The 13,060-nt window shown below is 44.0% G+C and overlaps 1 protein-coding gene across 1 annotated transcript in view; it reads left to right on the top strand.

Moving 5' to 3' along the window:
- Positions 1-12,010, top strand: part of LOC6044716 — a 39,831-nt gene extending 27,821 nt beyond the window's left edge. Inside the window, exon 2 of the mRNA XM_038262866.1 lies at positions 9,033-12,010. Within this exon, the coding sequence (XP_038118794.1) occupies positions 9,033-10,177 (1,145 nt within the window). The 3' untranslated portion in view covers positions 10,178-12,010. The remainder of the gene's footprint in view (positions 1-9,032) is intronic.
- Positions 12,011-13,060: the final 1,050 nt, after the last annotated feature.

Genomic DNA, 13,060 nt, shown 5'->3' with positions numbered 1-13,060 from the left:
GTGTGCGTGGTAAAAACCGTGGAAATCTCGCTTGGCCATAAAGGTGATCTACGCCGTTTTAGGGTGGTTCTGAAAATGGTCGAAAAACACATTCTAGTACGCGGCGCGTTTGAAAAAACTTTTCTTTTAAATCTTACCTCTGAATTTTGTTAGTTAAACTCCAAAATTTTTGATAAAAAAAAGTTCAGCTCACGGGTTCATAAATTTCGACCACGCGTCCACAAAAAATTCCGACGACTAAACAGTTTGCATTAAAAACTCGTAGCTTCAAGTACCCCATTTTGCGAACCTCTGACCCAAGGCTAAGGAATTCGCACATGACAGTTTGTCACGCCGCCGCCACCATAACTCATTGACGTTGTTCTGCTTGAGTTGGCGAAAAGTGGTGACGAGCATCGTCCATGGTGACCACTTTGACCACCTTCGAACGTCCAAGGAGGTGCCGGCGGAGGTCAACCGTAACATTAAGCCGCCCGTAATTAATGCACCTGAGTGCACACACAAATTCCATTCCGGTCATGTTTTGAGGTTGTGAAATCGTCGCTGGGGATTTTGGTCTAATTAGTATACCCACGCCGCAGGTGTCATTGGGCCGGGGTGGGGAAATTTGAATTACAACCAACAAGACAACTGCGCTGTGCTCAACAAAGGTTTCCACCAATTTGGCCACGGCACGTGGCACTTGGATATTGCATTAGCCTCCCCCCTCTCAGCAATGGGCAATCGAAGTAATGAAGCGTGTAAAGCGCTTACCCGGGTTGGTGTTCAAAGTCTCAAGGTACTTGAGGGCGGGCGACACAATGGCAAATCAATCACTCGAAGAGGGTGGTAATGTCGGAGTTGCTCAACTCCTTGGGAGGGCGATATGGAAAGTGGTGGTGGTGGCCCTTTGGAAGGCAAATTGTAGCAACTATGTAATGGAATGCCCTCCGCGCGCGGTACCTGGAAAAGGGTCTTACAAGTACCGAGACTTGGTACTTTGTACCGATTCGGACGGGGGTATAATTTGTTGGCTATCGGCGTCGAAGCAGGAAATCGAAAGTCGATCGAGCCGTGGGTGAAAATATCTTGTAGACGTTGTCCAGTGCCAGCGGCGAGGACGATGAACTTAAGGGGTGAAACTTGAAGGTACTGTTGTTTTAAAGGTGATTAGATTGGAGGATCGCTTTGAATTACGTTGAAATCATTTGAAACCATTAGGGATCTCAAACTTGCTTTCAGACGTAAAGTCGGTTTCATAACAATATTTTTTAAAGCAATTTTGTACAACATTGTAACAATACTACTAATTTCCGAAATAACTCCGTTCATCAATGCCAGTGCTTACGACAACCATAGCCAAAAACTCACAACACTCGATAAAAAAAAGAGCTTGTGCCACCATCACCACCAGTCAATTAAGCTTTATTGTCTCCATTTGCGACCGAATAAAAGACAACATTCATCAATGCATTTGTCCGCACTATTTTCAAATCCCGCCAAGCTCAATTACCAACCTGTCGTTACTCGAAACCAACCTCGAAAGCTCACTTTTAGTCAAGAGACTTCAACGCGACAAGGCAACGAACCTTCCAGCGGCGCGATGGCGTTAGATTTGGTCACTTTGCTATTCAAGTGGCCACCAGAAAAAAAAAACAGTAGCGGACGCCTCCGCCAACGCCTTCTTCAGTTGGCGGCCCCCAAAAATCTGGGTCAAATTGGCCCCCCTCCAAACACCGTTCATCTCCGTTCGGCAGCGATCTGGAAGCGATCTTGCCGCGGATAGCGCTGGAAAAAAAAGTGAAGAACTGCTACTTGGAGGATCTCTGATGAATCGTGAAACGTTTTTTTATAATATAAAATATTCAACAAAAAAAAAATCAAAATATTATTGCTGATAGACTTTTTTTTTAAATAAATTTAGCAGATTTCATAAAGCTTTGATTTTCATATTTTTAATTTTATTGACGATCATTTCCTGAGAAATGGCAATGCAAAGAATTTAAATTGGTAAACATTTTTTTATGTTTTGTGAAGTACCCTTTCGAAATATTATTGTTTCGAAAAGTTATACTTTTCAACAATTTTTTTTAAACGGTTGATTGACAAAATACATGAATATTTGACATATAATTCCGCTCAAAGGAATTCCAAAAAGGTTGTAAGGAACTCGTTGCAAAACTTGCTTTTTAGCACTCGTCGTATTTATTAGATAATAAATTATAAATGTACGACTTGTGCTGAAAAAGTTTTCTTTTTGCAACTTGTTGCATAAACTACTATTTGTTAATAATTTAATTTTATAATTTGAAATATGAGCATATGGGTTCCCTGGCCGATATAATTAGACTCGTATTTTTTTGTTTGGCCATTAGGGTGACTTAGGCCGTGTTAGGGTGGTCTGAAAAATTGCCATTTTCGTCGATTTTCGCAAAAACTACTTTTTCAAAAAATCATATCTCCGCGTCTTTTCATCTGATTTTAGCGGTCTTAGACGCAAAAAAAGGTGATAAGTTGGTCTTTCAAAGAAAAATAGAAAGAAGTTTAAAAAATCTAGCATAACATACGAAAAGGGCGTATGAAACATTAAAATGCCGTTTTGACGGTGTCTGGACCAAAGAGCCTATGTCTGCAAATATGTTTATCGGATTCCCCGGACATTTTTAAATAACATACTTAAAAATGGGAGGAGTTCATTAACAGGATTCCGAGATATGGTTTTTAAAAAATAAAATCCGAGTTTTTCGACGTGCCGCGCGCAAAAACCGGAAAATGACGAAATCTACAAAAAATCAACTTTTTTCACTAAAACTGCAATCACTTTAAAATTTCAGCGATGACCTTTAGATGTTTGGGTACCAAAATTTTTCTAATTAAAAGACACAACTTTTGGTACCCAGACATGTATAGGTTATCGCTGAAATTTTAAAGTTATCGCAGTTTTAGTGAAAAAAGTTGATTTTTGTCGATTTCGTCATTTTCCGGTTCTTGCGCGCGGCGCGTCGAAAACACGGATTATATTTTCAAAAAATCATATCTCGAAATCCTGTAAATGGACTCCTCCCATTGTTTAGTATATTATGTAAAAATGTCCGGGGAATCCGATAAAAATATTTCCAGACATAGGCTCTTTGGTCCAGGCACCGTCAAAACGGCATTTTAATGTGTCATACGCCCGTTTCATATGTTAGGCTAGATTTTTGAAACTTCTTATTATTTTTCTTTGGAAGACCAACTTGTCACCTTTCTTTTGCGTCTAAGACAGCTAAAATTGGATGAAATGACGCGGAGATATGATTTTTTGAAAAAAGAGTTTTTTGCAAAAATCGACGTAAATGGCTATTTTTCAGACCACCCTAACATGGCCTAGGTCACCCTAATGGCCAAACAAAAAAATACGGGTCTAATTATTTCGGCCATGGAACACCCAGAAAAATTTTGAGCCCGATCCGAGCACTTTTGTTTTTTCCCATGCTGTTTTCGTGGGGAATTGCTTTTTTAACAGAATTTAATTTCATTGAGAAGAATCTGAGAAATTGTCAAATCCGTAAAAAATCACTTTGACCCAATCTCAACCCCCCCCCCCCCCCCTCCCCACAGACCCGATTTCACCCCCACTGACGGCACATTAATGGTTTATAATCAACATTGATTGATTGAACTTGTTAGATATCCATATTTTATTATATGAAAACTTAACTATTTTAAAAATATTTTGTTTCGGCAATTATAGTTTTTTGTAGTTAAAACACCGATCTATTGAAATACTTTATAACATTTGGATATGAATCATGATACCCATATCGCAAATCCTGAAAATTTAAGTAAATGAAAAGGTAATTAAGGAAAATTAAAGCGTTTTGTACTGAACAATGTTTAAAACTTAAGTATTTTTGGAAATGCATGGTGCTATGTATCTTGTGACAAGTCCTATCTTTTTACAGCAGACGTATCACAAGATAGCACGCAAGTGACGATATGATGAAGATTTTTTCTATTGAACGATTTGATAAATTTTACTACATTTATTATTTATACACAATATTGCATATTTTGATATCCATATATTATGTAATAAATAAAAAAAACTCTTTTCTATTAGAAACTTTTAACAAATTTTAATAACTAAAAAAAATATTTTGTGAATATCAAAGAATTTTATTAAACCGTCATGAAATTTGTATGCCCCAATCTCACCCCCAAGACCAATGTCACCCCTGATGACGGTACTTAAAAGTTGTAGAATGGTGAATAAAATTTTACATTGCAAATTATTGGAAAAACTAAAAATATACATAACCTATAGTCGCTTGATTCGAATTCTGATTAATATTGCAAATCATGAAAAATTCAAATCAAACCTGTGACGAATATGAATTTTAATTTACAGTTAAACCTCGTATAAGAGCGCCTCGCATATGCAACTTTGCATATACGAGTCATTCCACCTGATTCGGTTTTGTCGCAAGAGTTGCATATGCGAGGTACAGGGCTTATGGGATTTTGGCTATATGGGAGACATGGGCTATATTTTTATAAAAAATCAACTAAACTATACAAATTTATAGTGTTTTGGAATCGTTATGAAGTCAGCTATACAGCTACACCAAATTTACATGGTTTACGATGTTCTAGGTCATCCGAAACTTCGTCAAGTTAAGGCCTATGTGTTCAACGCCGTACAAGTATGAGGTAGGCGATTTGACTGTGGTTTTTGATCACAGATCATATCCGGATAGCCTCAGGGAGGTTCAGGGACTAGTCTACCGGTATGTGGTGATGTTCTGGGTCTTCTGTAGAGTCCCGGGAGGTACGACCGATGGGTCTACCGCCGTAACACGGCAGAGGTCGGTGTTTTTTGACCTCAGATCATATCCAGATAGCCTCAGGGAGGTTCAGGGACTAGTCTACCGATATGTGGAAATGTTCTGGGTCTTCTGTGGAGTCGAGAGCTACGCCTGAAGGGTCTACCGCCGTAATAAGGCAGAGGTCGATGGTTTTGGCCTTAGATTATATCCAGATAGACTCAGGGAGGTTCAGGAACTAGTCTACCGATATGTGGAGATGTTCTGGGTCTTCTATAGAGCCCCGAGAGTTACGACCGACGGGTCTACCGCCGTAACAAAGCAGAGGTCGATGGTTTTTGACCTTAGATAATATCCAGATAGCCTCAGGGAGGTTCAGGGACTAGTCTACCGATATGTGGTGATGTTCTGGGTCTTCTGTAGAGTCCCGGAGCTGCGTCCGATGGGTCTACTGACGTAACACGGCAGAGGTCGGTGGTTTTGACCTCAGATCATATCCGGATAGCCTCAGGGAGGTTCAAGGACTAGTCTACCGATATGTGGTGATGTTCTGGGTCTCCTGTAGAGTCCCGGGAGTAACGGTCAATGGGTCTACAGCCGTAACTAGTCTACCGATATGTGGTGATGTTCTGGGTGTTTTTAAAATTTCGGGAGCTACGGCCGTTGGGTCTACCACCGTAACAAGATAGAGGTCGGAGGTTTTTGACCTCAGATCATATCCGGAACGCCTCAGGGAGGTTCTGGGGCTAGTCTACCGATATGATAGGTCTTTTGTAAGATCCCGGGAGTTACGTCCGATGGGTCTACCGCCGTAACAAGATATAGGTCTGTGGTTTTTGATCTCAGATCGTATCCGAATAGCCTCAGGGCCGTTTCTTCCGGGACTCTACAGAAGACCCAAAGATCATAACACATCGATAGACAAATCCCTGAACCGTCCTGAGGCTATCCGGATATGATCTAAGATCAAAATCCAGTGACCTCTGCCTTATTTCGGTGGTAGACCCATTGACCGTAACTCCTGGGACTCTACAGAAGACCCAGAACATCACCACACATCTGTAGACTAGTCCCTTAATCTCCCTGAGGCTATCTGGATATGATCTTAGGTCAAAATCCACCGACCTCTGCCATGCTACGGCGGTAGACCCATTGACCGTAATTCCCGGGGCTCTACAGAAGACCCAGAACATCACCACATATCGGTAGACTAGTCCCTTAATCTCCCTGAGGCTATCTGGATATGATCTTAGGTCAAAATCCACCGACTTCTGCCTTGTTACGGCGGTAGACCCATTGACCGTAGCTCCCAGGACTTTACAGAAGACCCAGCACATTACCAGAAGTCGGTAGACTAGTCCCTGAACCACCCTGAGGTTATCTGGATATGATCTGAAGTCAAAAACCTCCGACCTCTGCCTTGTTACGGCGGTAGATCCATTGACCGTAGCTCTAGGGACTTTACAGAAGACCCAGCACATTACCAGAAATCGGTAGACTAGTCCCTGAACCTCCCTGAGGCTATCCGGATATGAACTGAGGTCGAAAACCTCCGACCTCTATCTTGTTGCGGTGGTAGAGCCATCGGCCGTTACTCCTGGGACTCTACAGAAGACCCAAAAAATGACCACACATCGGTAGACTAGTCCCTGAACCACCCTGAGGCTATCCGAATATGATCTGAGGTCAAAAACTTCTGACCTGTATCTTGTTACGGTGGTAGACCCATCGGCCGTTACTCCCGGGACTCCCGGGATATGATCTGAGGTCAAAAACCACCGACCTCTGCCGTGTTACGTCAGTAGACCCATCGGACGCAGCTCCCGGGACTCTACAGAAGACCCAGAACATCACCACATATCGGTAGACTAGTCCCTGAACCTCCCTGAGGCTATCTGTATATTATCTAAGGTCAAAAACCATCGACCTCTGCTTTGTTACGGCGGTAGACCCGTCGGTCGTAACTCCCGGGGCTCTATAGAAGACCCAGAACATCTCCACATATCGGTAGACTAGTCCCTGAACCTCCCTGAGTCTATCTGGATATAATCTAAGGTCAAAAACCATCGACCTCTGCCTTGTTACGGCGTTAGACACTTCAGGCGTAGCTCCCGGAACTCCATAGAAGACCCAGAACATTTCCAAATTTCGGTAGACTAGTCCCTGAACCTCCCTGAGGCTATCTGGATATAATCTGAGGTCAAAAACATCTGACCTCTATCTTCTTACGGTGGTAGACCCATCGGCCGTAACTCCCGGGACTCTACAGGAGACCCAGAACATCACCCTATATCGGTAGACTAGTCCCTGAACCTCCCTGAGGCTATCCGGATATGATCTGAGGTAAAAAATCACCGACCTCTGCCGTGTTACGGCGGTAGACCCTTCAGAGTACCTCCCGGGACTCTACAGAAGACCCAGAACATCACCACATACCGGTAGACTAGTCCCTGAACCTCCCTGAGGCTATCCGGATATGATCTGAGGTCTAAAACTACCGACCTCTGCCGTGTTACAGCGGTAGACCCATCGGCCGTAACTCCCGGGACTCTACAGGAGACCCAGAACATCACCCTATATCGGTAGACTAGTCCCTGAACCTCCCTGAGGCTATCCGGATATGATCTGAGGTAAAAAACCACCGACCTCTGCCGTGTTACGGCGGTAGACCCTTCAGAGTACCTCCCGAGACTCTACAGAAGACCCAGAACATCACCACATACCGGTAGACTAGTCCCTGAACCTCCCTGAGGCTATCTGGATATAATCTGAGGTCAAAAACATCTGACCTCTATCTTCTTACGGTGGTAGACCCATCGGCCGTAACTCCCGGGACTCTACAGAAGACCCAGAACATCACCACATATCGGTAGACTACTCCTGAACCTCCCTGAGGTTATCCGGATATGACCTGTGGTCAAAAACCACAGTCAAATCGCCTACCTCATACTTGTACTGCGTTGAACACATAGGCCTTAACTTGACGAAGTTTTGGATGACCTAGAACATCGTAAACCATGTAAATTTGGTGTAGCTGTAAAGCTGACTTCATAACGATTCCAAAACACTATAAATTTGTATAGTTTAGTTGATTTTTTATAAAAATATAGCCCATGTCTCCCATATAGCCAAAATCCCATAAGCCCTGTACCTCGCATATGCGTGCTTCGCATAAGAAACCCCCATATGAGGTGCATATGCGAGGTTTAACTGTATTTAAATCAAATTATTCGCATTGCCTTGGCGTTCTCGATTGCGAGATTCCTACTCGAAACTAAGTTTTCGAAGGCTTGATTGTTGAGGCAATTGCAAACATCTTTTAACACTTAAGCTTCCATCTACCCCGGGATTCGAACTGACGACCTTTAGATTGAGAGTCCAACTGCCTACCAGCGACTCCACCTGGACTGAGCTAACGACCTAACCCTCTAGGTTAGTCCGGGGCCAACATTTACTTCCCGTCCGACGGAAGGCGTGATCAGACAAATCTCGTCTCAAAAATGCCACCAGGGCCGTCTGGGATCGAACCCAGGCCGACTTGGTGAGAGGCAACCACACTTACCCCTATACCGCGAGTCCCGCTATTATTTTTTTTTAAATTAGAGGAAGGCCTGTTTCAATGAAATAAAAAAAAATAGTAAAATAAAAAACATAAGATAGATTGTTGTGCATGTGGAAATAAGTATTTAAATAAAGATTTACAATGCAAAAATGTTTCAATAAACCTGGTGTTTCCTATACAGATATATTTTTCTGACAATTTAGTTATTTGGTTGATCGACGACATAGAAACACTATCAATAACATAAACTGAAACTAAAATTGCTTTGTAAATATCGGTCCCGATACGCTTCAAGAATCATGGAAAGATTTACGGTTTTTTAAAATCTTGGTCAGGTCGGTAAAAATACGAAAAACTAAGTATCGTTGAGTGATTTTTGATTTGCTGAAACGATTAAAATTCTGTTTCGCTAGAGAATTGCTCTTTGGCGCAGTGGTTATTCAAATTTTGCCTTCTCAGGGCGTTACGGCCAATTCAATCGATACGTGGAGGTCAATCGAGGCCAGTAGTACTACCAGTCAGTGTGGCTAGACGATGATTAATCATATTTCAATGCATCTCTTTTGTACGGCTTAGGCTAATGTTGTGGCGTGTTCGTTTACCGGGGTCTCGTACGTAGGATCGGAATAATTGGGTTGAGCCCGACTCTAATGAATGGTTTCCCTTTATTTCCTTTTCATGCGCAGTGTACGCCAGCAGTGCCGACCTGGACGTGGTGGACGACGGAGACGGAAGTTCGCTGTACAACGGCGACGAAAACCACAAGATTTGGACCGGCTCGACGGATCAGCTGGACGGGATCGGTGTGGGCGGCGACAGTGGCCATTATGACATTTACTCCGGTGGGACGGGGTCCACGCTGGGACGGCCGGCCCGGGCCCGGCAGATTAGTGCGCCGATTCCGGTGCCGCCGCCGCCGAAAGAGGAGCTGAAAAAGCTGAAGAAAGAAGCGAAAAAAGCGTCCAAACATCAGCTACAGGTAGGAAGTCAAAGTCTATCCGGTACGCTTATCAGACCACGACCAATGCACATGAATCCACTAGGTCGACCCGGGCCCCCACCCGTTGGAGGCCCCGGCGGTCATCCGGGCATGATGATGTACCCGATGGGTCCACCCCCGCCTCCCCCACTCGGTGGCCGCCAGTTCCACACCATAGGCCATCGGAGCCACAACGGAACGATGCACCACGGCGGCGGAATGCCGCCACCCCACATGATGCACCACCCCCATCAGCTTCCCCCGCACCATCCGGCGGCCCAAATGCAAATGCACCAAATGCACCACCCGGGGATGCCCCCGATGCAGATGATGGTCCCGCCGCAGTACGCAACGCTGCAGCATCCGCGCACGAGCAAAAAGAAAAAGGACAAAAACAAGATGACCAACGGCGGTGGCATACCGATCGGCGTCCCCGTCGTCCCGCCCATGTTTGCCTACCCGCCGGGACCTCCGGGCGGCGGTGGCTCCGTCATGGACCCCGGTGGCCGTCCGCTTGCCCTGAGCAATCGCAAGCTGGCCCAGTCGGCCGCAGCCGGGCTGGACGAGTCGGGCAATTCGGGGGCCGAATCGCCGGGCGGAACCGGCATCTACCGGCGCAAGGGGCACCTGAACGAGCGCGCCTTCAGCTACTCGATCCGGCAGGAGCACCGCAGCCGGAGTCACGGCTCGCTCGCTAGTCTACAGTTCAACCCGCCCGACATGAAGAAGGAGCGCGAGATCGCCCAGATGGTGGCGGGGCTGGAGCTGGCCGACGAGTCCGCGACGCTGCAGCGGAGGCGGTCCGAGGTGATGGCCGGCTCGTCCGGGACGTTCGGCAAGCCGAGGCGATGAGAGTCTGGGGGTCGTTGTTAAGCATTAAGGGGGAGTGTATTGCGTGAGTAGCGTCGTTGTGTTACGAGAGACAGAAAGAGGATGATGGTCTAGGGTGACTGGGAACCGGATAGCTGCTGGGGAGGCCTCCGGAGGAGTGTGCGTTAGGATGCATGGGGAAAGTTTGGGGTTGGTTCGAGTTAATTCAGTCGAATAATTTAACGCCGCAAACTTTTGTCAACAAATCCAATTAATACAAATACAAATTTGGCTAAACCAGAAACAAGTAGAGCAACTTTCGGGGCAATCCAGAGTCAATTACTGAGACAAGACAGTGAGCAAGAGAGTAACTCCCTTTAATCGCAAATTCCTCCTTTTTCTCTACATCGCTCCTGTTCGCTCCGGAGCAATAGTTTACTGGAGGAATCTGGGAGAAAGAGAGTTGCCCTTTTGCCCACTGTCACTCACTGTTGTTCAACCATTTTGATTGTCACTCGTTCTGAAATGTTTCTGAACCAACCCTCACTTTCCTCCGGGGCAGCATCCTTCCCATTTGATTTATTTTTCTAAGAATTCTTGTTATTGTTGTTGAACAAACCACGAAACATCGACGATCGAACAAAAAGTGTGCTATAATTGTCATTACATTGTAAGAAAGTTAACAACGCAAAAGTTATTCAGCAATTTGACGGTTAGGGAAAAATTTCTAACCTCAAAATAATGGGGTGAGAAAATTATCGGAAAATGCCAATTGCGAGGGAGTCTTTAGCGAGGGGGAAAAGTTTTTAACGATTGGAGAAGAAAATTTGTGCGAGCATGTGAGCGAGTGTGAGTAATGAGTTTGTTAGAAAAAGAAGAAGCAACGAAGTTTAGGGTTAGTAGAAGTTGCCGCAAAAGAGATATGAAAGAAAAAAAAAAAAACAGCAGCAAAAATACATGATGTGCCTTATTAAGTAATTAGATAATTTAATTATTTACAACGCGGAGCGCGATGAGCAAGGAACCAGCAAAGGAAGAAGTAGAAGGAGAGGAGAAGTTGAGGGTTGCCTTAAGGTAGCACGGTGGAAATGGTTAAGAAGAAGAGGAGGAAAAGCTATTTTAACGATTGTATGATAGTTGATGCATGTGTGTGAAGTCGAACGTCGGAAATGGAAAATCGTATTAAGGGGAAGTTTATATAACCAATAAATACAGTTTAAACCGATTTGTGCGAGCGCACACCCTGTTGAAGAGTAATTGAAAAAGTGTGCTCGCGAAAAAGTGGAGGAAATTCGGTGAACACGTTGAAATTATAGATACTTTTATTGTGTACATTTAAATTAAGGATCAGCAGATAAGCCAGCAACCAAGTAGTAAACCGTCAAAAAAAAGTGTTAACTAAAAACGAGTTTAATCACAAACACAAAACAACAAACGAAACAAAAAACGCCGACAGGTTTTGGCCCGAGAGGAGAAAGCGAAAGCGGCAAGAAAGCACCAAGTCACAAGGTTAATATCATCAACAAATCAAACCCCGGGGCCAAGTCGAATATTCGAAAACAGCGCCAATTTCACCCCTCGGGGGCCCAAATCGACGGCCTTCCCAAAAGTGCCGCATTCCAAGTGGCCGGTTCTTCCGGCTTTCGACTTCTCCTTCTCGTCCAGCGAACAAAAAGAAGAAACACAAAATTTAAGCGTTCCAAAAATTGAATCGATCGCGCAGAAAAAAAAAACGCCGCGTTGATACCCGTCCATGAAGCCAGAGCAATTGAGCAATTTTAAAAATAACCCACACCTGTCTTACGAACAAACGAACACAACATCTCCGTCTGTACTAATTATTTTAATAAATTGTAATTTTTATTATCATACCCGTAAATGGTGGCGCGAGCGTTTTTAAACTCAAAAATCGAAAGAAATTTCCCCCCTCCCCTTAAAAAAAATGGTCACGCGCCAGGATTGAACCCGCGCCAGAAGCAGATCACTGAACTGGGCCGCTGCCATCGGTGCTGCGCCGTCGATAACAGCTGCTGGCGAGGTTATCAACTCATTATCTTCGAGTTTGTGTGTGCGCGCGCACGCTTAGAGTTCAACGCTTTGCGCAACGAAATTGACGAAATTTGCTTCGGCTTCCGTATACTTTGAATTTTTGAGCGGTGCGATGACGTAAAAGATGAGCTTAGAGAGAGAGAGAGGTTATGGTCAGCGATTTGAGATTTTTTTTTTGTGGTAAGTACTGGGTGTTTTGAGCGGCACGAAATCAGCGGTTTGCCGACGGTATCGAGTAATCTGGGTCAGATGGTGGTGTGTGCGTAATGACGACATCTGATCGGAGACTCATCTACACAAATTTGAAGAATAAAAAGTTGTATAACGTTGAATACCTAAGGGAAATTCTCGTATGTTTGGCACTCGCTCCTAATTCCGTCCAATTTGCTGCTTTGCATTATTTATCAACTTATTTTGCAAAACTAAATATACTTAGAAATTTACTTGCACACTTCCTATTAAGCTATTTATCACTCGATTTTAGTTGAGTGGGTGTTCAGATTGTTAAATTAAGTGGTAAATTGATTTTCTTTTGGAGCATTGGTGCCTTCAGAAGAGTTGTTGTAAATACACAGAAAAAAATAAATATGTAAATTTACACAGCACGTAATTGCTGTTACTTATGTAAACCGTCGTCCGTTCAATTTCAGTCCAGCGTAATTCCACCTGCCGGTAGATGAGAAAGCTACAGCTACCTGTGAAATATCCTTTTAAAATAAGAATTCATTTTGCTACCAGCTTCAATAACTTAAAAATAGAACATATGCCACACCCTTTTTATACTGCAATCCAAGTCATGCTTTTCATTCCCATTTGCCAATAAGAATAAGTTGATTTGAATTATTCCAACAAAACATTGTAAATTTCAAAATAGCA

The sequence above is a fragment of the Culex quinquefasciatus genome, chromosome 3 (assembly GCF_015732765.1).
Source record: "Culex quinquefasciatus strain JHB chromosome 3, VPISU_Cqui_1.0_pri_paternal, whole genome shotgun sequence".
Classification (NCBI taxonomy): domain Eukaryota; kingdom Metazoa; phylum Arthropoda; class Insecta; order Diptera; family Culicidae; genus Culex; species Culex quinquefasciatus.
The sequence above is the reverse complement of the archived record's forward strand: the minus strand, read 5'-3'. Positions and strand labels throughout refer to the sequence as shown.